We start from the raw sequence: 24,662 nt of genomic DNA, 5'->3' as shown, positions 1-24,662 counted from the left end.
AGCTCTCTCGGCCTCCCCTCCCTTAATCATCTCTGTGGCCTTCACTGGCCTTGCTCTAGTATGTCTGTGTCACTCTTGTACTGGGGACCCTAAACTGGACCCAGCATTCCAGACGTGCCTCACCTGTGCTGAGCAGGATGGGAAGGATCATCTCCCTTGACCTGCTGGAAACGCTCTTCCTAATGCAGCCCTGGGCAGCTTTGTCCTCCTTTGCCACAAGGGCCCACTGCTGGCATCTGTCAGGAAGCCCAAGTCTTTCTCTGCAGAGCTGCTTTCTAACCTAGCTGATTACTTAATATATTCAGCTGTTTCACGTTGCCTTACTTACAACAGTTGTTCAATAGTCTGTGCTCCACTTGTTGTGCTTGAAGCACAAGAGAGAAGTAGCTATTTAAAAAAGTGATGGTTTTGCATGGCTGATAAGGTAGCACCAGGTTACAGTTGGACAAGCAACTGGTAAAGCACAGGGCAGCACTGGTTACCAGCTGACAGCCTGCTCCCATTCCTGCGCTAAAGAGCAGCAAATGCCAGGACACAAGGAGCTGTCTCGGCCCCGCTGTTGGCAGATGATGCTGGGTGGTTGGATAAAGCCTCTGCATTCTCTTGGTCATCTCAGGATCTGACTTGACCATAAAGAGTCCTTTGGCTGTTGAGGAGTTGTTCAGGGTCATCTTAGGGAGGTAAAGACTGATAGAAATGAGACAGAGCACCTCACAGGACTGGGCCTTTTCACCATTAGTTAGGAAGAAACTGGGATTTGGTGGCTTAGCGCACTTTTGTGGCTTTCTTGGTGGTTTGGTTTTTGGGCGGGGGGGGGAAGTGTTCTGCACAGAGGCAAGGTGTTTGTGACTGTGTTGGTTTTGCGAGGCGCTGATTGGCTTGGCCTTGGCCAGCGGCGGGTCCGTCTTGGAGCCGGCTGGCATTGGCTCTATCAGACACAGGGGAAGCTTCTAGCAGCTTCTCACAGAAGCCACCCCTGTAGCCCCCCCGCTACCAAAACCTTGCCACGCAAAACCAACACAGTGACTCCCAAGTAGGTTTGGGTCTGAAAGATGTGCGGCAGTTCTGGGTATGTACAGTAGCTGAGCAGAAGTTTGGGGAATGATAGATTTTTGGGCAGGTGAGCCCCCCCCCTTTACAAAAACAAACAAACAAAACTGCTGTGAGGGGAGGGTTTAGGCTAAGTTGTGTTAAACAGTCACTTCAGGCCCTACAAATAATTTATATTTAAAAAAAAAAAATCCCTGTGCATGGTGAATTATTACAACTAAACCAACTATAAAAGTCTTTTAAATTAACCTGGTCTCATATAATGGACTGTTTCATGAGCTGCAGTTAAAAAAAATGCCACAACTTTTTTTTAAATCAAGATCTGAAGTGCCCTTGCATTTGCTTGTGCGCTGCCAGGCACAGGGCCTGTTGAAAGCAGGCAGAATTCCTTTCCCATCACACCTTGCAAGCAGACACATTAGTATATTTTGTCACTCAACTTCTGGGAGCCAGGTAACACCAGCAGCTCCAAAGCACCCCCATTTCACAGCCAGCCTAGCCTAAAGTTTAACAGAGCTGGGCACATCATGCCTGTGCCTCTAGCTTCCCTGCTGGTGGGAAGAGGATGTGCCTAGCCTGAGCCCAGCAACTGGGATCTTCCTTAACAAAGTACTGTGGGATGTACTAGATACAGGGGCGACCCTTTCACCAAAGGTCCAGTACAGGTAGGTACCTTTAGTGCTGTGCTGCCATAAGGTTGAGACCACTGTGAGTCTCTTTCAGAACACTACACCTGTGCAAATCTGCTGTCTTTGTCTGCAGGCAGCTTTTAACTTGTTTTTTATTTATTTTGCAGCTTCTGTTGGTGTTAGATGGATGATAGGTGTTACAGAAATTAACAAAGGCTCCACCTATGGCAACAATGACAACAAGCAGAAACAAAAGTAGTATCTTCAGAGACTGCTTCAATCCAAAGGGAACAAATGCAACTTCTGAAAACTCTTAAGTGCACATCATGGTCCTTCAAGTGAGATCAGAGGAAGGGTAGGACGAGCAAATTGCCATGCATATCTGAATCTGTGCTCCTGTTATTTTTATCTGGGGGTTTGGGCTAGATGCCATGCTTGAAAGATGCATTCCTTTGTACGCTCTCCACAACAGGTTTGCATTTGTTTGGTTGGTTTGTTTTCCTATAAAGTGTCTTAAGTTTTGAAGGGGAAAAAAAAAAAAATCTAATGTGCTCCTATGATGAGACTCTACCTGGAAACTAACTAGAGGTGCAGGCTTTATCTATCTTAACTTGCTCTAAGAAATGGATAAATGTCAGAAGATTGTTACAAGATGATTAAAATTGATAGTTGTGTAGATCACATGTTAACAATTTAACAACCATAATCTGTCAACTGTTTAAATACAGTAAGATGCTCTGCTTGGTTGTACCAGTATTGGACTGAAGCAGCTCTACTGAACTGACAGACTTGCAGTAGAGTTTTTCTGCATCTAGAAGTTATTCCCACAGTGTGCACCACATGGGCCCTTTAAAACTTCAGCCAGACCCAGCTAAGCCCCATTTCAGCATAACCTGGAGTGGAACTGGGCCTTGGGGCCTGAGCTTTGTTTGAGCTAAGTTACCCACTGCCACATCTTTCCCCAGACAACACACCAGAGGGATAGCTGAAACCTGTAATTCTTTTGAGAGTAAATGCCATTTATAGTTTGGAAAAACTGAGGTAATAAATTCCTTTCAGCTTTAAACACTGATTAAAATTCTAGGCGTTCCTAACAATGGCAGAAACAAAACATCTGGGTATGCTGTAACTAAGTAATGCAAAGCGAGCATTAAAAGTTATGCCCCACACCCATACTGTTGTGATCCCAATTAATCTGCTTGTCTGTCTTTTCTGATAAATTAGTTTACATGGTACCTCATAACAGTCAGCCTGAGGTAATACTTAAATTATCTTTTGCTTTTCTTTTGGGGAGAAGAGGGGAAGTAGGAGAGACACCTAGAACAGTGGTATGGCTTTGGTTTTTATGGCTGTCTGGACTTGCTTTGACACCCTTCTGAATTAAATAAAACTAGAACCAAGCCCCTTGGGAAAAATGTGTTGTTCTGACATCCCTGGTACTGATTGCAGGGCAGCTTCCTCTTGTTTTTAAACTTTTATTTTTAAGAGTTAAGGGTATGCAAGTTACTAAAAATAGTTTTAAAAAAACAGGAAAAGAAAAAGAGGGGACTGCCAACTACCAACAATTATGACTGGAAAATGCCCGTATTTTTGAAATCTAAAGATACTGATCCTGAGCAGTGAGGCTTACGATTGACGCTTTCACTGATGATACATTTTCATAGCACATAGGACCAAACCATGATAGTCTAGGAATGAAGGTCCCTTGTGTCTCTAGAGCAGAAAGTGAGCAGTCGTAGTTCTAGCAGTTGGTAGAAAACACGTTTCTCTCTTAGAATAAAACTGAGGCCAGAAGAAATAAGGGCTAATAGAACAGAATACAAATCATTCCATGAAATAGGCATTTGCTGTTCAGTACATCAGACCATCTAGAAATTAGTCTTTTCAGTATGTAGCACCTAAAGAGCTTTTAGCATGGAGCAGTAATTAAAGTTTTTTGAGAGTGGAGGCAGTAAAATTTACAATGTGAGGGAAGGAACAGGCCTTGGGAAGTGAGAGGGACTAGCTTGGGGGGCTTTTTCCTCCACCCACCTGGTGTACAGATGCATTCCCTACGCTTTGAACCTTTCTGGAATAGGTTGTATGATGCCATGAACATAAACATGGGCTTTAGTGGGGTTTTTTTTAAACACATGAAATAGAGCCAGATATCAGAGAATACTGCCATGCTTATAAAGCTATTCTCTTAACAAAGCACATGGCCCTGCACCTCTATTTGCTAAAACAATCTTAACAGTGGAACACTGAGTATTATAACCTGCAGTAGTGTCTGAAGGTCCAGCTATCCTGTCGTAATGCATCAGGCCTGAAGTCTCTGCATACAAGACTTTGAAAATGGGTGTGAGGTGGGAGAGAGAAAAGCTGTCTCCAAGATAATAGCATCTTACTGTAAACCTTACCTGGCAGGTACAGCAGGCTTTTCTCAGGGTGGTAGGATGAACCCTATATGCAGGGGTGAGTAGTTCTGAGCAGCAAATACATATTCATGTAGTGATAGACACTAGCTTCTTTTGCCTTTTTAAAGAGCCACTGATTTAACGTGCTGGTAGGGAGACATTTAACATTCTTGGTCCTTTCCTCTCCAACTGCATGCAGTGCCACTTCTCCCAGAGGAAAACACATAAATACTTTGGAAAGAGTATTTAGACTATTTCATACCCGTTTCCCTGGGACCAACCATTAGAACAGGCTAAGGGCCAAACATGCCACTCCTGGATCCGTCCTCCTGAGCACTTGTAGAAGTCCCAGCACACAAGGACTGCACCACTGGCCCTTCCAGCGTTCACTGGCAAACAGAGAAAGCTTAATGGTACTTGCCAAAGTTAAACTAGTCCAGTTCACTGTATTAAAAGAATGACATGTGTCATTAGGAAGCAGTGTTTGCCCCTCCTCCCCACAAGCAACTGTATGTTCTACAACTGCCTTAACAAAAGTAGTCTTAACGTTTGTTTATACAAAAATAAAAGTATAAAAAGCTGACCTGCAGTGAATGAGTTTTCTTTTGGTTGGCAACAACAAAGTAGTGACATTGTACTTCTCACCTTTATCCTGACTCCTCAAAGCTGTCCTCCGTTCATATTTGTGTACAAGGTCACCTGAAACAAGGGAAACAAGGACACAAACCACTGCGATACTTGTGATACACGACAAAGTGAAGCACGCAGCAGGCTGGCAGGGAACTCTTGCCTCAGGTACTTTCATAGTCAGTTGCTGAGGATGACAAGGTACTTCCCCTGCTATCATCACTGAAAATAGAGAACCAAAGAGAAGGGAAAGTCTGTGTTTAAATTCAGCATTGTATTTTTTGAGAGCCTGGATACACTGCACTGGTGACCTGCACAGTGAGCCTTGTGCTTTTCTAGATTTAAATGTTACATTTCTTGATACCTTTCCAACAGCTCACCCAGCTGCCCCACACCTACAACAAACCAAGGAGGTGCGGATAAAGAGAAGAGACAGGACTTTAGAATAAAGCCAAACATTAAAAGCAAGTTCTCTGCTTTATAAGTTGTTATCCATTTTAAGGTCTAAAGCTGTAAGAGGAATATGTAAACTTGCACTAATACTTAAAACTGTTACTTGTAAGTCAGTCATCTGTTTGAAATAGCAAGCCAAACAAAATAATATAAATAGATCAAGTGTTGCAGACTCTTTCTCCTACTTGCTACCCGCTTCTAACCTCTCTCCATTTTCTGAGATTGATGACACTTGGGAGGCAGTGGGGAAATCAAAGTCCAGGATCAGAAATTGGTTTTAAAAAGCTCTTAACAGTAAGGTCATTCTTGGTTTTGCTGAACAGACCACAAGAATAATCTTAACTGATTCTCCCCTTGGCCCCAGAAATGGCACACAGACCTTTCCCTGCTCACAGAGGAAAGTTATTTCAGACCCTGACTCCATCACATATGTAACAGGTAGCGTTCAGGACTTGCACATCACCTTATTTCCTCAGGGGAAGACCAAGGCGTGAATCTTAATTCTATTTACACCTTGAACTTAACAAAACATTGACTACTGCAATATGAGAGAAGCTTATTCCAGTTATGTTAGCTTAGCAGTCTTAAACAAGCACTGAAAAAAAGTTTAAAATGTGACATGACCCCACACAATTTATTTTCAGAAGAAAAACCCATCACCAACAAACTCCTAAAATAAACCATTTATTGAGAAAAAACTTTTTTTTTTAAATTTCATTAATCATCAGCCTTGTGCATAACAAATCTGAAGCTCGCCAAAAACAAATAAACAACAACAACAAAAAAAAAAACCAGTAAAAGTTCACAGTCAGTGCACTCAACAAACAGATTAAAAACAAGGTCCATAACGCCTGATAACACTACAGCCTTTTTCTGAACCTAAAGAGTTCAAAAATACTACATATTAACATTACAGTTCTCAGTCAAGTGAGAAACGGGAGAAAGAACAAAAAAAGTATGGTCCATATACAGTAGTAATGGCACTTTCACTGAAACATGCAGCTTCTTCCAACTTGCGGACACTGTCACGTGAGCAACATGTGCCAAGTAAAACATACAGGAGCAGCAGAGAAAGTGACGCTTGTCACTTGTGCAGTCTTCGTAAGTTCAACTTTTATACTGTTCTTGGCACAGTCTTTATGTAAATATTACATACAGTAGTGATTAAAAGATATCTTGCCAGAATAAAAAAGGCCAGAGATTGAATAACTTCATTCTTCATCTGTGCAAACCTGTGAAGAGGAGCAAAGGCAATTAAACACTCTTTTGCAGCAATAAGATGACAACAGATCAATTTCTTTTGCACCTTCCCTGAACACCTTTGAAGCTTTCTTCTTTCTCCCTTGTTACCCAGATAATGAATTACAACTATTTCTATATGAATACTGCTGTTTCCAGTCACCGTACTACTCCCGCGTGCCTACAGAAGTGTTCTGCCTTGGTGATGGCTGGGATCTGGCTACAGTTGCACTGGTGACAGGGATGGGCGTGATGATCCCAAACACCACAGCGAACTGCATACTGGAAAATGGGACAGAATTCAATAACCTACTGTGCTCCTACTTCTTCAAACAAGAAGTTACTAATCGTAGCTGTGAATATTTGCCTATTCTTAAGCAAAGACTTAAACCAAAGTTCACGCGAGAGCTGCAAATTGTTACACGAATTGCCAGATAAACATTCAATATGAACTTAACCTTAAGTGTGGACTTAAAAGAAAAGCAGACCCTTGCACCGAGGGATGGCAGAGTTCTCAAGCACGTGCTTGTTCTACTTGTTACGGAGGGGACCCTTATCTGTACATGACAGAAGCCTGTGCATGTGTACTCACTAAAGTTTTAGGCGCATAGCCCTTCAGACCCAATTAACTACCATCGAGGTGAAGTTTCACAAGCCTTTGTAACATAAAGATAATGCATCCCAAAGCAGCAGCGAAAGCTATTGCATGGTGCACACCAGGTTTAGTCACATGTTTGCTAGCAACATCAGATGTGCTTCTGAAGTTGCCAAACGCTGTTTTCTATCAACTTGATACCTGGGCAGGCTCCCACTGTGATACCAAGCCCTGCGGAACAGCTGAAAATGATGAAGCCAACAACAAGCTGTTTCTGATTCCCATCTATGGCCTTTGCAGCCAAAGTCATGAGACAAACCTTGACAAAAGGATGATCGAGGAGCTGGCTGGCTGTCCACCTCATCTTTGGGTCACTTTCTAGGCAGTGGCAAAGGAAGTCTTTCCCTTCTGGGCTCACTTTGTCAGGAATAGGAGGTTTATGACCCATCCCCACTTTATACATGATCTGGAAGTTGTGCTCATATTCGTGCCAAGGCCTCTGCAACAGGTAACAGAATTGCTAAGTGCAAGGTTTAGCGAGGAACTACCCACTAGAGCGTGTATTTCTGTACCCCAGGAAAGGAGAAACCACCCCAGTACTTGCAGACTTAAGTGTGACAAATGGCTGGGAGAGGGACCAGAATTTGCAGAGAAACTGCTAAGAACAGTTTGCAGTCATTCAGGACAGGAGACATCCTTACCTTGCCAGTGACCATCTCTATTACAACACAGCCCAGGCTCCAGATGTCTGCTGCACGTCCATGCCCTTCTCCTTTAGCTCTAGTAATTACTTCTGGAGCCATGTATGCTTTGAAACAAAACATACAATCTCATCAGGTCATATAGCAGAAGGAACAGTACACGTTAATTGATTAACTGTGAAAACCAAATGCTTTTTAATACATCTGTAATGAATTACCACTCAGCTTTTTTGTCATTTGCTGGCTTCTTGTTCTTTGACACCTCTGCAGCATAACTGTCTTTCAGTTTGAAAAGTGGTAGTGGTACAGTACATGCTTTCAGTTGTTTTCATTTTTTAAAAATAGATTAAGCAGCTGTTCCTTGAGAACAGTACTGTTTCAGTAAGGCTGCAGAGAAAGATACAACCCCAGAAAACACAAGCTCCAGCATCTTTATAGTTACCAGACAAACAGAATTTTATCTTTCCAGTTACATCAATCACTGATTGTTTTGGCTTCTAGATGCAAAGCACATCTAACTAGCTACGGTAAAATCAGGTTTCCCTGAAACACGTCATTTTACTCCAGCCCAGACTTTTGGCAGAGACATCTTCTTTTCTGGTAAGGAGACAAGTACCTGCCTAGCACATGCTTCCTTACCTGCAGTCCCCAAAGTACTGTTCACTTCTCCAGGCATTGTCTGGGTGTTGTTCTTCAGTTTCACTGAGCAGCCAAAGTCCCCTAGTTTAATCAGTCCAGATGAGGTAAGAAAGATGTTGGCTCCTAGGAAACACAATGAAAAACAGGAATGCTCGTTAAACACTAGTGATGAATTGAGGATTGAGGGCTCCTCGATATACTCTTGGACGTTACACAGTAGAGAATAGCTGAGTTCGCACTTACATCTTTACCTGTGGATTAAGCATGGAATATGACAGCATTAGAGATGTTCCCCAAAGGGGACATTACCAGTGTACCGCTGCCAGTGGGATTTTTGGTGGGTTTGTGTTAACGCTAAGTGTACTGGAAGTTGACAACAAGAAGTGTTCCAAACACAAAGCAGTACAGCAGGCAAACTCATCAGCTCGTATGTGCTCGTTATGAGAAAATACTCCTCCAGGAATCTGTGAATTCCAGGGCTTATCCTTGTGAGCATTGCACTGCAAAAAAACACCCGTCCTTAAGGAGCTTCCTGGCAGAGGCCATTGCTGCGTACCTCCCACTAGCCATCTGTCCTGGTTTCAGCTGAGAGGGCTAAACCACGACACCATCTCTTCAGTTCTGCTGAGTCAAGACAGATGATACCATACAGCTGTGTCATCACGGCAGACTCACAAAATGGAGTTCATAGCATTTTTTTACATTTACTACCAAATGTCCACTCCTTTTTCTGGTGAAGGAGGAAGAATTTCTGGAGGAGGGCTACTGTTGCAATAGCCAGCTACGCTGCCAGCTTACCCTAGAAAGAATGTCCCTAGCATAGTTGAAAATCTCCATGGGGAATATGCAGTTGGCTTCAAGTCACTTGCTCTACACAACACTGCAAAATAGGCCAAGTGGTTTTGATAACCAGTGGTTTTCTTTCATTCAACGTCCTGCCAAGACAACTGACAGCCAACAGCAAACTAGTAAAGCAGAAGGAGCTCACTACACAAGGTCAGGCCAAATCCTGGATTCTGCAAGTATCACCATGAAACCACAAGTAGGTTGCCAGAGTCACCTGGCAGAAATAGAGCTTAAGCTGCGATCTCTCTTGACGAAAAGATGAATGGTTTGGTTTGCACAGAACAAAACTGTATGCCTACTCTAGGAGTACGCAGATGTTGGGGGCTTCGTTACACATAGCTTTTCCCCATGTCACGCAGAAGATTCTTTCAAAAACGGCTCATCTGAATACAACCTTCAAGAGTTTCTCACTTTTGTTCCACCTTGAACATAGGTTAGTGCAGGAATTCTTGGCTGCTCCTCCATGTGTTATGTTCTCTTAGTTAAAGACTTTTCCCAGTTAGCTTGGCTGGGCATCCCCAAGATATTAATGGGAAATAAAAAGCTCAAGTCAAAAAAAGGCAATGCAGGTCAATGACGCCAAAACCCTGCCCATTTCTCAAAGGGCTTCTCTAACTACTATGAGAATGCTCGGTAACTAAAGCAAGATTTATTTAGTCCACAAGGTGTTGCACAGAACTGCACTATAAAAGAGGAAGAGAAATAATTAACAGAAGTAAATTCCAATCTTTAATCACTGCAAGCCTTTTACAGAAAGAAGAATTAACTGTCAGTGAATACAATTCTTCTGCACATTGTGTTCATAAGCTTTTCCACTCCTGGCATTCAGGTGCCTGCACATACAGAAGACCAGAGTTCTGTGGCTGGGTTCTGCTGTTTGCCATCAGGGGGACATACGTGTCCAGAGTCACCCAGCCATTGCAGGCACGCGTAACGGAGCTGCGTAGACCATCCCTCAGCTCCATGAATGAAAGAGAATCAAGAATCACACCAAAGCAGTACAAGGCAGCAGCTCGATGGGACACTAAATACGGGCAATGCATTAGAAGAGTGACAGTTACTCTATCAGCAACTTTTTCCTTTGAGCTACTGCCCACAGCTTTTCTTTTTCTAAGGATTTTCAAGCAATTACTTGTCATATAGAAAGTAGAGGCACTTAGCCCACACAAAGAGCTTAGGAAAAATGGCCATCACTAGCAAACACTTTTACAAGGATGTTTTGGAAACCTGTTCCCGATCCTCAAGAAAGCAACACGCAAATTTCACAGAAGGCTACAAAGTGGTTTCTGACTACTGTGTGGGTAGAAACTGGCAGAGCTGAAGTGCAACGATCTCTCTTCTGACTGAATCTAAAGTTACTGTGATAGTTTGGTTTAATACAGTTCAGAACCTACTTACAAGGCCTTTCCAACCAAAGTTTGTCCCTTTAAGAAAAAAAAAAGTAATGACAATTTAGCATAAACGTTACTGTGAGAATCTCTGTTTTGGAGAACAAGACCAAGCTGTATAAGGAGTCTTTAAAAAGGGTCATCTTGTTAGATGAAACCTGCACAGAATCTAGCAGCAGGCCCTGGGTAAGAGAACAGGAGACACGGGCAGAACTTTGAGTACGATTGATCCTTCTCACCTTTGACAGTTAATGTGACTGGGAATGTAACAAAAGTCCTAAGATATCTGCATGATTAATAAGCAAAATAAAACTGGAAACCATGGCAAAAAACAGCAAAAAGGCACAACACACCCACCTGTTCCTTCTCTCTTCCTGCGCTACCAAAAGCATCTTCATTGGATGTACCTGGCAGAGGCAAGAGGTAGCCCAGTTCTGCACAGCCCTGCTGCCATTTGTACCACAAGACCTTCTGGGCAGACTCCAAACAGAGAGCAAGTGTGAAAAGCCATACCCTTGCTAGAGAAAACAATAGCCATGACCCAAAGCATTTCAACTGAAGTTTCACACCCTGTGTCTCTGAGCCAAGTCAGCCTCACATTAAGCGCAGTGAAAACTGCACTAGCGTGAGACACTCCAAAGGTGCTGGTATAAATACTGCGAGTCCAAGGAGCGGCACCAAAAGCCCTGCTAAAGACTGTGGCATAATTCCACAAAGAATTATGGGGCAGCTCATAGGCATTCCTCAGCCAGTATTTAAGCAGTGCAGCAGCCAAATTCATTCAAGAAACAAGCAGGCCAAATGCTACTCTTTGATGAGACAAATCAGCTTTAGCATCCTCTTTCACGCAGTCTCTTAGAAAGCATGACACGTGCCCGTGGTCTCCTGTTGAACAGCCTCCCATTTCTTGTTGAATGACCTTCCTTCCCTTGTGCTCATCATGAAGACGTGAAGGCAAGAATGGCAGAAATTTTGAGCTAACAACAAAGTTAACAAGAGGACAATAACACAATAGCACTTTGATGAAGACTTCCTGGCCTGGAGTGTCTAATTCACAGGTTTCTGATTTACTGAAGCTTCAGATACAATCCCTTCATTTTCAGTATTCATTCTGAAAACACAATCCAAGCACACTTCAGGAATATGCCCTTCTCTCCCAGAGAGAAAGCACCAGGCATGACCTCAGTGATTAATTGCTCTCAATTCAGCCCTTGTGAGACCACACTTGGCGTGCTGTGTCCTGTTTTTGGGCTTCCTAGTACAAGACAGACATTGGCATACTGGAGCAAACCCAGCAGAGGGGCATCAAGATGGTCAGAGGGCTGGTGCACCCAATGTGCAAGGAGAGGCTCAGAGATGGGTTTGTTTAGCTTGAAGATGGGAAGACTGGGGGAGTGTGTGTGTGAGGGGGAATTGCTGTTTTCAGCTCTGTGATGGGAGGATATCACGAAGATGGAAACAGACTTTTTCCTCAAAGACACGCTGTGAAAGGGCAACAGACACAAATAGCAACCTCTGCAAATTCCAGGGAGGTATCAGAAAAAGTTGTTCACAATAGGAATAGGTCAGTCACTGGGACAGGGCCCAGAGAAAAGGGAATTTCCATCCCTGGAGATACTCATATCTCGACTAAACAAGGTCCTGAGAAATCTGATCTAATTTGACATTGGATCCAATACAGAGGTTGGCCCTGCTTTGAACAGAGGGCTCAACCAGAGATGTCCAGAGAATCCCTTCGGCATTAAATATTCCATCACTCTCAATCGCTGAGCGGAACAGCTTCCTTGCAAAAAGTGAAGTAACTGTAACTGAGGAATCTGGGCTTAGCCACAGGGGTTAAAATCCAATACCCAGAATAGAGACTAAAAGAGTAACCCAAAAAACTTAATCAAGTGCTACATACCAGCACTAACTACTTTACACATTGATGCAGACTAATAAAACCCAGTGCAGCCAAGTGTAACAACCAGCCAACACTACCCTCGGTTTGCTCTCACAGCCACAGGTTGAAAAAGGATAGAAGGCAGCTGTGTCTTGCTTCATCTTCTACACTCATAGAACTGGATGCCGTAATAGCGTCTGAAAGACAACAGTGGCACAAGTGGACACTACTATATCTGACTCAATTTTTGAGCACAAGGTACTTGCAGACACCAACTGCGGGATACTTCTAAACAATTACTCTAAGAATTCATTATCTGCTACCAAAAGAAACAGATCCACAGTGATGTCTAGCAAACTGGCTATGAGAGATTTAGTCTGATCTGACAGCGACATTTCCATAAGAGCGCCTATGTTTAAACAGTCTGAATGACATATCATTCTTCCCTATCAGGGGGGAAAAAGAAAAAAAAAAAAAAGTGTAACTGACTACATAAAAGCTGAAAGTAAAATCAGAGTTTTCTTTACTGCTGTTAGCCTGAAAACTTGTGGATGCAATGTTAGCGTAAAAGGAGACAGAGAGCAAGAGACTTCAATGTAACATCAGGCACCCTTTATAAAAATGCCCTCTGTGGTCTGTCTTCATGTTTGTCATTAAGTTTTGGGAAAGTCTATACATAGATGTGCCTGCAGTGACCTCCTGTTTACAGCTGCTGATTTATTCTAAGGAGCACCCCAACATTTGATATGAGGAACCTGTTGCAACAGAAACGCCCTCAAGTAACATAGCATTACAGTTCTATTAAACAGCTCTTCTCACTTCACTGCATTTCCCTGATGAGAGGAAGACTTAGTTGGAAACATATCCAGAAATCAGCAATGACATAGAGCAGCACAAAAGAAATCCCTGTCAGCCCGCCTTGGATTTTGATCACAACGAGTTTCCAGGAGAGCGTAATCCGGCTAAGCAGAACCTGGATATGGAATGATCAAGTAAAGGGCAAGGAGGGCACTGTGAAAGCACGGAGGGAAATCCACAACTGGAGAGAAACCTTTGGTCAGGAAGGAGAACCAGAAAAGGCAAGATTGCTGGGTAATGGGAGTGAGGGAAAGTGTTTTCTAGGAAAAAAAGCCAAAACTGACTCAAGAGTGGCCTACCTGGGTGGGAGGCCTCTGGATCGTAGATAGTTCTTTTCCCAAATGAGAAGCACGAGGCCAAAGGACCAAGAGCAACTGGGAACCTCCTACACTGCTGCGGTGATTCAAAACCCTGTGAGCAAGAGGGACATAGAAACCCAGCATCGTTGGGTTGCACTGCCTTGTCATAAAATGAGCATTCGCAGGGCATATCGTGTGCCTTGTTTCCCCTACCTTCCATTAAGTTTCTGCCATAGGTGAGCAAAATATGCCAGACTAACAAAAACAAGATAACTAGACATGGAGGATGTTCTTGGAAGGCGCAGGAAAAGAAAAATGAATGTGAAATGTGGACTGACACTGGGTGCCTTAAGCAAATGCCAAAACCAACCCCCCTTCAGTTACTGTAGTTCCAAGTCTGCTCATTTTGTAAGCAAAAGCCAACAGCCAGGCATGAGTAGATAAATGTATGGCAAAAAACCCCACTAGGTAAGTAATTTTACCATATCCCTTTAACTTCTTTTAACAAGGGTTTTTTACTATATTTATTCAACCATTCGTATGAAATCCTAAAACTCTTCTGAAAAATGGAAATCACAAGGAAAAGTTCTGATGAACAACTCTAGCAAAGCGCACTGCTTGTCAGCTCCCAGAAACGCCACTGTTTCTTGCATAGATGAGAAGAAAAACAGCATTACATAATTCAGCATATTACTTCTAGAAATAAAAGGACCAAAATTTGAGTTTGGATGAATCCCCAACAATCTTAACAACCTCTACAGAAACGATATAAATCACGGGCAGAATTTATGAGTTTGCAATGCCAACTGTGAACATTTTTTATGTTCTGCACTTAAAAAGGAGTATGTAACTAGCCAAAAACTTCTAAACTAAAAATTGAAAAATGAGTGGAAAGCTTTACACACTTAATGGCCGCATAGACAATGTGCACTAAATCTGCAAAAGATGTCCCCCATCACTCCCCCCGCCCTCATCCACAACACTGAAACAACAACATTATCTTTTCTGGTTAACATTACCTTTAATGTCTCGATGAACAATACCATGTTCATGTAGCACATTGATAGCAATCGTGATTTGCTTTGAGTAGAGCCTAATGACATGCTCCTGAAGGCCCAGTTTTGATACTTCCTCCAGCGTGCCCTCATCACAGTACTCCATGAAGATGTACATTTCTTCCTGTTGTGGGAACCAAACCGGATTTCATTGGTTTTAAGTTTTTTTAGGTTTGTTTTTTTAAACACTGAATTAGGATCAAGTTTTCCTTCCATCCTTCATTGTGAAAAGAGTAACGGAAGTTCCATGTAATGTTTTAATGGAAGTATCTCTTACCATGGAATATCTAATAAATCATCTTTTCAGAACTCTATTCTCTTGGACATGCTTCAACTTAATATAGTCTATTGCACAGCTATGGAAAATCTACATGTCTGTCTGCATCATTTGTATGTAACTGATACTATTTGGTGGTATAAAATATGTTACTTTGGCATCAAACAAAAAGCACTCTGGTAATCTTGTAGGTGTATTACGCAGAAATACAAAAGGATCCTTTAGAAAAAAGGTAAAATTATGATTTGGGTTTGGTTTTTGTAATTTTCTCTCTCCCTCACTTCCTGCAATATCATGTGTTGATTGCTTGGGGAGGGCAAGTTTGTTGTTGTTGTCTGTGGCATGAACAAGCATGTCAACTCTAACTCACTGTAAGGAAAAGTTAGGTTCTTCTTCCCTTTCTCTGTCTCCAAGCCCAGCCACTCTCAGCCAGACTTAATTCATACAAAGAGATAGCAAAGACACTAAGCTCTTAAGAACCAGCCTGAGAAACCAACGACTCAGTGGCACAGACACCCAAAGTTGTGTACCCTGTGTACTTTCAAGTAAAGAAATGCAGACAGAAAGCAGCCTTTGTCCCCTTCTAAACCAGCAATGGGTCAGCAAATCAACCCATTCATATTGAGGAAATCAGTTGAAACCACACACCAGGTGTCCTGTTCCCTGGGTAGAGATACCGGAAGGACCTGAGACTCCCAAGGAGAGCTGGGAAGGGCACAGAGGAAGCAGACAGTAATAAAAAGAAGGGTATCTCAGCACGCAACTCTGGAATCCAACTCCATAAGCAAAGCAGGCTTCGTTAGTTTTGCTGCTCAAGCAAGAAAACTCTTTTTTCCTTCTGAAGAGATGCTAGCTGAATTCCAAAAGATCTGCTTCCTTAAGAACTTGTCTGGCATCAAATTTGAAATGCTAGCACAAGATTTTTCCAAGAATCCACAAGATATTGGTACAACCTTGGTGCTAACAGTGAAGGGGTTTAGGCTGTCTAGTCTTTACCTACACAAAAAGTTACCATATCGTCTACGATATAAGCTTGCTTTTAGAGCAGTTAGAGCAGCAGCATAGAATAGCTCCAGCACTACTCACTCTATACACTTACTGTGAACCTTCTCTGTTTATTTTCCCTAAACTGTGTTTCAGAGACCTCAAATTCAGAAGAAAAAAGACACACTGCAATTCACACAGTTATCCAGACAATTAAGCTAAACTAGAATGTTCTCAAGTAAAATCTCCATGACCCAAAGCTTGTTAAAATTTTCTCTTTGCCCTATTAAAAACCGCCAATAATTTGTTTTCTTACCCTATGGAGCTCCACACCAAAATAACGAACGAGATTAGGGTGTTTGATGCCTTCAAAAATCTTCAGTTCATCGGCTGTTTCTTTGATGGTTTTGTGATCATTTGGTTGAAATCTTATCTGCAAGAAAGATTTTTCATTATTTTGCCCCTATTTGAAATTACTAAGGAACAAAAATAAAAGAAAAACCCCAACAACAAAAAACCCAACAAAAAAACCATCCTAAACCCAAACACAAACCAAGAAAACAGCTAAAAGCTAAGCTAGTTTGTTTGGGGTTTTGTTGGGTTGGGTTTTTTAACACCATCATCACACAAAAAGCCCCAAAATACCACCCCTCTGTCCCCAAACTTAAACAAAAAAGAACACCAAACTATTTTTTGAAAATTACATACAAATATGATGATTTATAAACTTTGTAAGAGTAAAATACTGCTACTTAAATGTATAAAGGCACACGTGTGCACATATGTATCTCTTCTGAGCTTGCCTTCTAGCTTAAGTGTGGTAGATAGAGCGCGAGAGAATCTGAAAGTAACATCAGTGAGAGCTATCATTCAAGAAAGACTAGTTGCCAGGTACTTCATCAATGGAGATTCTAAAGGATTTCTTTGAGGGGTTTCTTCATTAAGAATGAGGCAGCTGCAAGGAAAAGGTGTGGCATGCAACAAATACAATCATAAAGGTTTTGATGAAAGACACAGGTTTTCATTAGTTCTCCTGCAATACGCTGTGATGGATTTTTCATAGAGGAAAAAATTATCAAGTCTTCCGACAAACTGATTTAAAGTTTCTATTCACACAAAGATAAGCAAAATGCACAGCAAGTTAAGGAAGGGGCTACTTTCACCATACTGGTAGAAAGCAGAAACTTCATTGAGTGCAGGACAACTACTAGAGAAATAAATGCGCATATTTTACCTTTGGCTGCTAAGATGCTATAGTTGTGCCATTCTGTATAACAATTCCAGGATACAGTTTGTACTCAACTGTAGTTGAGTACATGGAGATTACAAAAAGGTGACAAATGACATTCAAGTATTTTACGTATTTCCTAACACTTCAAAATTGCAATGCTATGTATTTGTAGTAAAGCTTGTCCACTACAATTTGTAGAGATTTTAACAACACCGTGGATAAGACAGTAAAGTCTGAAGAAATCTCAGGGGGTGGAGGGAATGCAATCTTTCTAACCACTTTAAAATTAAATAAATAAATCTGCTCCCAAGGTACTCTTACAGAAATCCAGAAAAGCCTTTTATTTGGAAGTTGCAAATAGTTTGCATTTAAGCCCACAGTGGGGAGGTGGGGAACGTTTCTCGGTGAAATAATTCTTCAAGTTGAAAATACTACAGGAAAAGGCAACATACTGTATGTTTAGCCTACTAGTGAAATGTCTGCCAAAAAAAGTCCATTTAACTTATCTGAACCTCTGCTAAAGAGCACACACACGCTGATCTGTAAGAAGCACCTGCATCTAGAAAAGAACTTTGAACTCCAGAAACAGAGCATGCTACAGATGGGGAGAGGGGAAATGTTATTTCATCAGGATAAAAAAAACCCAAACAACAACAAAATTGGTATTGGTTAGTCAGTGATTAAGTATGGTACAAGAAGTTAAGCACAAGCCCAGTCTTGCTTTTCCACACCTTTGAGATCACATATGTATTGTGTGTGTGTAAGAACTGGCTCATAAAAAGTAACTGCTCTAGCATCAAATGGCTGGCATGGTAACTGCTGTGAACAGTTGACGCTGGCAGTTGTGTGAAGATGTAGAAATGCAATAAAACTAAACAATACAAATATTTTAAAAACCAAGGTGCTGTAGGGAAAACAGATCTCTACGCCTACATAGCTTTACTAACTTCTGTCCTGAAAATTACATTTTCTGTACCCACCAGGTTAGTCAACAGTTTTGTGACTCAGCCTAGCTCACTTAAACTACAGGAGAAGCTGAAAAGCATCTGATGTGACACTTCCTATCTTTTGCTCTAAGGAACGAAGGAAAAAGGAATAAAATGTGAGATAAAATATTGCGAAGTAAAATATAAGTTTGTGTACAGTCTTCACTAATCAGAAAACTCTTTCCGAAGTAATTTAAGATCTCTTAATGGGAGTTCACGCATAGTAAGCAAGCATTCATTAAGTTCACAACATCTCTGTAAGATTAGTAAAAAAAAATATTAAAATTATCCATTCTACATACATTTAAATTGAAAGTTGTAAATCGAAAAGAAAAAGCTTAAGCAACTTAAAGAGGAACAAGTGATAATAGCAGATGTGGCTACATGAAGAAAAAATTTGTCTTCCCATCTTTTCCCAGTTAGCTAACAACAGCGTTCAGAAATCCTTAATGTCTGCTAAGTCACGCAATGCACATGTGATTTGGGAAAAAAACCAACAAGGGCAGCAGTGATTCTTGTATATAGAGTACTCACTTCCTTCATAGCCATTAGCTCTCCAGTGTCAACACTGATACAGGTATAGACCTTCCCATACTGGCCTTCACCTGCAGAATTAAAAGAAAAATAAGAAAACTTAATTACACTGCATTCAATAAGCAACACGTACATCAACTGCAATAAGAAAACATCACTGAAAACTGAGCTTGCCAAAGTTATTTACCTTTATTTTAATTTAAAATTTCAAGTTGTATTAGGTATAACAGGTTAAAAACTACATTCATAGTCCTGAATTCAAGCTGATTAAAAGTAAGAACATGACATTAACAGGCTGACCTGAAAGAAAACTTCTCATGAATATGAGGATTTTCCCCACAAATCCCAAACCAGAGAGGAAACAACGATCACATGGGAGAAACGACGGCAATATTGGTGAATTAAATAAATCCCAAAGTTTACGTTCATTTCCATTCATATTTCTGGTTCTTCCAAAAGCAGAACTCATCAAACATTTTATAGGGTTAAGCACATGCAGGAATCACAGGATCATACCTAAGTAATTGCCCTCATCAAATCCTTCTCTTTTATTTCATATTATTTGACCACTGCAAACTTCACACTGAAGTTCTACACAAAGGAAATCCTAGCTGCAACGGTATTTTGTATTTCAACATTCTGATTTTAGTAAAGCTGATACTACCTACACGGAGACCCAAGATTTCAAAAGATAAGTGTTAGATCTCCTTCAAAAATACTAAGCTTGGTATTTTAGCCTGATAAATGAAGGTATAATGAACATACCAATTTTGTTTCCTCTCTGCCACTTGAAAGTCACTTTTCTCAAACCTACATGCATGACATTATCATAAGATTTCGGTGTGTCACAAACTTGGCCAATGATGTTCTTCCTCCTCATCTCTCTGTATCTCCTTTCTTCAAACAACTGAACAGACTTTTGAACAGCTTCAATCGGTGCTTGCTTGGAAGCAGCGTCTAAAAAGAGTGATGAACAGTTTCCTTGATTGAGAAATATTCGCTGTGTTTTGTATTTTGTTACCTTTTGATACCACGTGAAGTGACCCAGGTTAGAAGACAACTATTTTATGAGTCTAATTTAAGATGTAGGAAAAGAACATTTTAGCAATCACATATGAAACTAAAGTAAAATGACAATACTGGCACTTTTCTAATCATCTCTTACTTGATTCAAGGAAATTACATGTATTAAATGCAACACATTTGTTTGCATTTGGCCTGTAACTAACCACCAATAGATAGTGGAAATATTTTAGGGTCATTAAGAGCGCCAAGGAAAGAAGGACAGGTAAGGTTTTGCTCTACAGAGATGAGAGAAGTCTCTGGAAAAATTCATAGCATCTGTTAATTTAAAAATATAGAGGTATTAGACAACTCCAGCTTTCAAGTCTTATCATGAAACAGAATCCTAGTGAGTGAGGCCAGAAGAAACCCCAGGGCAGCATTCATTTATCCCCTCCTTGTAAAGCACAAAGGTTACACATCTGTTACAATTGACAGACAGTAGCCTAACCTACTTCTAACAGCCTCCAAAAGATGGAGATACCAATACTCTCAAATGATATATTCTACTGCCCACCTATAATTAATATAACTTCATCTACACTAAATCTGCCTCACTCTAGTTTTAAACCAAAATCCTCATCTTACAGCAGACAGTAAAACCAGTTCCAATTGTAACAGTCTTCTAGAAATTTTCACATTTTCCCTCATTACTTTCTAGTTTAAACAAACTCAATTCCTTCAGTGTTTATGTTCTAAACAAAAAATAAGCCTTCTAGATTTCAGAAAAAAAAAGTTGCTGTTCTTCCTGTGTTCTGAGCCACATAACGAGAGACCAGATTTTATGTGACAGAAAACTTTTTTTCTAACATTTCATGACGTTCCACCCTGCCAGAATATATGCAAGCAAGCTACATGTATCTATCTGTACAGTATAGGAGTCTCGGAAGTAATCAAGTTACTTTAAGTTTCTTGACTTCAAGCCTTGACTTCAGGACACAGTGTTAAGATACCCAAAATAAGAAAATCCCACACTGGGAAGAGATCTTAGGAAGTGAGGAAGTGCTTCCTACTGTCATGCAATCCATAATTGGGCACTGAATAGGGACAGCAGACTTCTGCAATTCCTATAGGAATACATGTACTTATTTTGGGGTTGTTCAGCCTGGAAAAGAGAAGGCTCCAGGCATACCTTATAGCAGCCTGCCAGTACCTAAAGGGGGCCTACAGGAAAGTTGGAGAGGGGACTGTTTACAAGGGCATGGAGTGATAGGACAAGGAGTAATGTCTCTAAGCTGAAGGGGGATAGATTTAGATTAGATGTTAGGAACAAATTCTTTACTATGAGGGTGGTGAGGCACTGGAACAGGTTGCCCAGAGAGGTTGTGGAGGCCCCATCCCTGGCAGTGTTCAAGGCCAGGTTGGATGGGGCTTTGGGCAACCTGGTCTAGTGGAGGGTGTCCCTGCCCATGGCAGGGGGGTTGGAACTAGATGGTCTTTAAGGTCCCTTCCAACACAAACCAGTCCATGATTATATGATTTTGCAGAACACTGCTAGTATCTTCCAGAAACTGAAAAGATGTAACTTTTATGAAGTTTAATTACTCCTACGTCACAGAGTACACCTTGTGATTTTGTTAGCACTATCTTCTGTGTGCAATCAGGATTTTATTTTTTCCCCGTCTGTACAAAGCTGCGAAAACCTCTTAACAATCAGCATTAAGATTCAACCTTTTATTACAGCACTAGTTTAATAGACATTACATTATAGTGACCCCTAACACCTACCTTTGGTCTGATTGATCAAAGTTCTGAGCTCCCAACTCCGCCGGGATGAGCCACTTGAATCTCCTTTTGGGTATGATGGTTCTAGAGAAATAATACTGTGAGCATAAAAGTGGCTTTATCTCATATTAAGGACTATGCCATTATATTCAGCAGAAGCTGAGATCTTGTATATCAGGTCTAATACAACCTACAAGTATATGAGGCAATCATATAGCAAGGTATGCTCTTGAATTCAAAAATGAGTTGTCTTCAGAAAATAAATTATGAAAGACATTCTGAAATAGGAATTAATTTATCTGGGAACAGAGATCTCCTTCCACAATTGAGGGAAACACTTCAAGTCAGGGCACTGGCTTGAAGTATGTAAGAAATCTGTAGGAAAACAATCTTCTAAGGTTCCTTAGAAGAAGGCCTATACTAATTCCAACCTAAGCCAGCTTCACATTCATACAGCTACAGAAAAAAGGGAATAAGCATGAGGTGGACAAAATTTTCAACATCTGCTTAAAAAACAAATCAAAAAAATCCCCCACACTTCTTAGTATAAATTTTTAAGGCATTTCTTTCTTTGAAATCCACTTCATTTTGCAGGATGACCACAGTATTAACTCTACTTCACTTGGGATTTTGTACTTCGTTTTAATTTGCACAGAACACACTACCTTAACAATCAATGTTTCAACATATTTGTTGAAATAAATACCACATATACAGGGGCTGGGGAAACCTGAAGCAGGAGATCAAGTGACACACCCTTTCTATTCTTCCAGGATTCAAATAACAGCAAGTATTTGTAAGATGAATACTGCAGTGGTAGTTAAGGAACTGGATAGGAAACTCTTCACTGTCCTGATGGGTCCAGTTCATACCTCATTAACAGCATTTAGAAATTTACTGTCAAATGGGGTATATAATTCAGCAATCACATTACTCATTTCATTTTGAACACTATAACTTAGTAAGGCACCAGGAAATTCCTTCAGGTGCAATTCAGAAACAATATGAAAGGCAAGAGAAGAGTGGATATCTCTGAAAACAGAGGAACTTACTCTGACAATATAAGCCTAAAAGTTAAAAATGTAAGATTTTCAAATGGGAAAAAGTGAAAAAAAATTTTAACAAGTATAAGACCTGGGAAGAGAGATAAATATGTTAATGACATAAATCATCTGCACATCCAGATTACAGTCTGCTACTGTGACAATCACCTTCTCGCTCTTCAGTGGGACTGGAGTGACGACTAAGGGATCTGAACTGCAACTCAGCTGCTATTGAAGCCAGTCGATCATTTTCAGGGACACTGGAACCCCTGTAAAAAGAACCATTGTACTAATTAACTTAGCATTGCAGTAAATAATGACTAGTGACAATTGAACTGCAGTTTTAAACAGAAAGAATATCTGAAGCTTACAATATGAATGATGAAAGTAACATGAAAGAAAAACTGATGCTGGAGACATAAACTGAAAACTCGTTCTATGCTATTTTCCCCTCAAATGAAGACTTTTTGTATCATTTTAGTTATGCTACTCCATGAAAAACTAAGCTTCAAATGCATAAACTACTTGAAATTGTTACTTGCCCATAAAAACAGAATCCATTTTAATGGCTTGTAACATACTAGTAAGACAGCTGCTGCAGGACGCAGCTCGTGCCAGGTTTGGATATACAATCAGAAGTGATTCAGCTGGGTGCTAATGTGAGCCACATTAGCAGATGAAGGGTGGTAAATGAATTCACATGCTCCTAGTGAGCTGCAAATACAGTCATAGTCCATAGGCATTAAGTCAAAACTAGTGGGAAGAGCCACAAGCCAGCTGACAGGAAGGACAGTGTTAAGTGGCATCGGCTTGACTGCTGGGAGGCCCTAGCTCCTCCAGACAACACAGAGTAGAATTAGATACCTCAGAATAAGACCCAGATGAATAAGCACACTAAACAGAAAGGGAAACAATACCGAGACAGATGAGTCTTAAATCCTTAAATCTTCAGGCACCTTTCTCCAGCCCAAGACATCGATCAATCCACTCATGTTTTAGAGCCATAAATTCCTCATGAAAGTCTTTCTACAGTAACTTCCTTTTAGACTAGGCTCCCTTTCAATTTTCAAAGCATGGTGGGGAAGAGCTGTGACTGATACCTTCTTCAACATAATGCTTTAGAGGTATGAGCTAAACATTACTGGAAAGCTGGGAACATAGTTAAACCCTTAACTGAAAGGTAACAACTGCAAAAAGATGATTCCAGATACCTGGCACCACAAAGTGCACACACCTATGAGAGGACTTCCCTACACCCCTAAAGTTGCTTCTGAATTGTATCCAATTATTACTAAACAATAGTTTTTAAAAAAAAGAGAAAAAAAAAGACACAATCTTCACCATCTTGAGAACAGAAGCCAAAACCCAAGACACCCTATTCCCATGCAAATGTTCTCAATACGGTGTTTGCTTTGCGCTCCCTACTACTGCCAACTAGATCTTTTAAGTCTGAGGAGGAACTGAAACTGAACTAGTGAAAATCCTCAGTACTCTTCAGGAAGTTGAGAGTTTAATCAGCAAGAAGGCTGAGGTTATTGTCAGCACATACAGAGCAACAATTCTAGATGCACAAAGAGCTTAAAAACTAGCAAAGCTAAACTACCTCTAAAATGAGACAATAGCTGAACAGAGGACCTGAAGTATCATAGCTTTGAATGCAGGTGTCTAAAATCCATTTCAGACCCATCTTAGTCACCCAGATCCTTTACTGTTTGTGTCCAGAAAGATTGTGTGCATATTACCAGCCAAAGAAATAGCGTAAAAGAGAAGACGACTTTCTAAATTTCTGCTGCAGTCCTGGATAAATACAAAATGATGAATAATAACCCCGGCTAGCTCAGAAATTAAACATTTATAAAGGTCATTAGTATGAACAAAATGTAAACACATAATCACCAGAAAGCTCAGTGTAAATAGCCAGGTATTGCTGCTTTGGATTCTATTTTCTAGTTATGTTAAACTGATTTTTTTTTTTAAAAGAAAAACTTCAATAGAACTATGGTGGCATTTGTGCACTACGCACTGCCTAGTACAATTGATTTACCAAGTTCCTGCATTAAACTTTTTATAGATATTTAATGCCTACAATCATTTCATAAATGTCTAAAGAGTTTCTGGAAAGCGTACAAAGTTTCTGTACTATTCCAGCAGCTGGACCTCACT

The 24,662-nt window shown here is 40.8% G+C and overlaps 2 protein-coding genes across 27 annotated transcripts in view; one reads left to right on the top strand and one right to left on the bottom strand.

Moving 5' to 3' along the window:
* AGPAT4 (1-acylglycerol-3-phosphate O-acyltransferase 4) overlaps nucleotides 1-4,658 on the top strand; it is an 81,987-nt gene extending 77,329 nt beyond the window's left edge. For all 21 annotated transcript variants that reach the window (XM_075748517.1, XM_075748512.1, XM_075748521.1 and 18 more), the window contains one exon: nucleotides 1,847-4,658. In XM_075748517.1, the coding sequence (XP_075604632.1) occupies nucleotides 1,847-1,938 (92 nt within the window). In that variant the 3' untranslated portion in view covers nucleotides 1,939-4,658. The remainder of the gene's footprint in view (nucleotides 1-1,846) is intronic.
* A 1,196-nt stretch (nucleotides 4,659-5,854) lies between these two features.
* MAP3K4 (mitogen-activated protein kinase kinase kinase 4) overlaps nucleotides 5,855-24,662 on the bottom strand; it is a 71,171-nt gene continuing 52,363 nt past the window's right edge. For 2 of the 6 annotated variants that reach the window (XM_075748506.1, XM_075748507.1), the window contains exons 18-27: nucleotides 22,668-22,768; nucleotides 21,460-21,540; nucleotides 19,435-19,626; nucleotides 18,670-18,740; nucleotides 16,235-16,351; nucleotides 14,622-14,781; nucleotides 8,330-8,452; nucleotides 7,691-7,797; nucleotides 7,309-7,488; nucleotides 5,867-6,387 (exon numbers count right to left, since the gene is read on the bottom strand). In XM_075748506.1, the coding sequence (XP_075604621.1) occupies nucleotides 6,367-6,387; nucleotides 7,309-7,488; nucleotides 7,691-7,797; nucleotides 8,330-8,452; nucleotides 14,622-14,781; nucleotides 16,235-16,351; nucleotides 18,670-18,740; nucleotides 19,435-19,626; nucleotides 21,460-21,540; nucleotides 22,668-22,768 (1,153 nt within the window). In that variant the 3' untranslated portion in view covers nucleotides 5,867-6,366. Of the gene's footprint in view, nucleotides 6,388-7,308; nucleotides 7,489-7,690; nucleotides 7,798-8,329; nucleotides 8,453-13,602; nucleotides 13,715-14,621; nucleotides 14,782-16,233; nucleotides 16,352-18,669; nucleotides 18,741-19,434; nucleotides 19,627-21,459; nucleotides 21,541-22,667; nucleotides 22,769-24,662 lie in introns of those variants that run through there. The other 4 variants (XM_075748509.1, XM_075748508.1, XM_075748510.1 and 1 more) reach the window with 4 other exon arrangements.

This window comes from Balearica regulorum, chromosome 3 (genome assembly GCF_011004875.1).
Source record: "Balearica regulorum gibbericeps isolate bBalReg1 chromosome 3, bBalReg1.pri, whole genome shotgun sequence".
Lineage (NCBI taxonomy): Eukaryota > Metazoa > Chordata > Aves > Gruiformes > Gruidae > Balearica > Balearica regulorum.
This window is presented reverse-complemented; position numbering and strand designations above follow the sequence as displayed.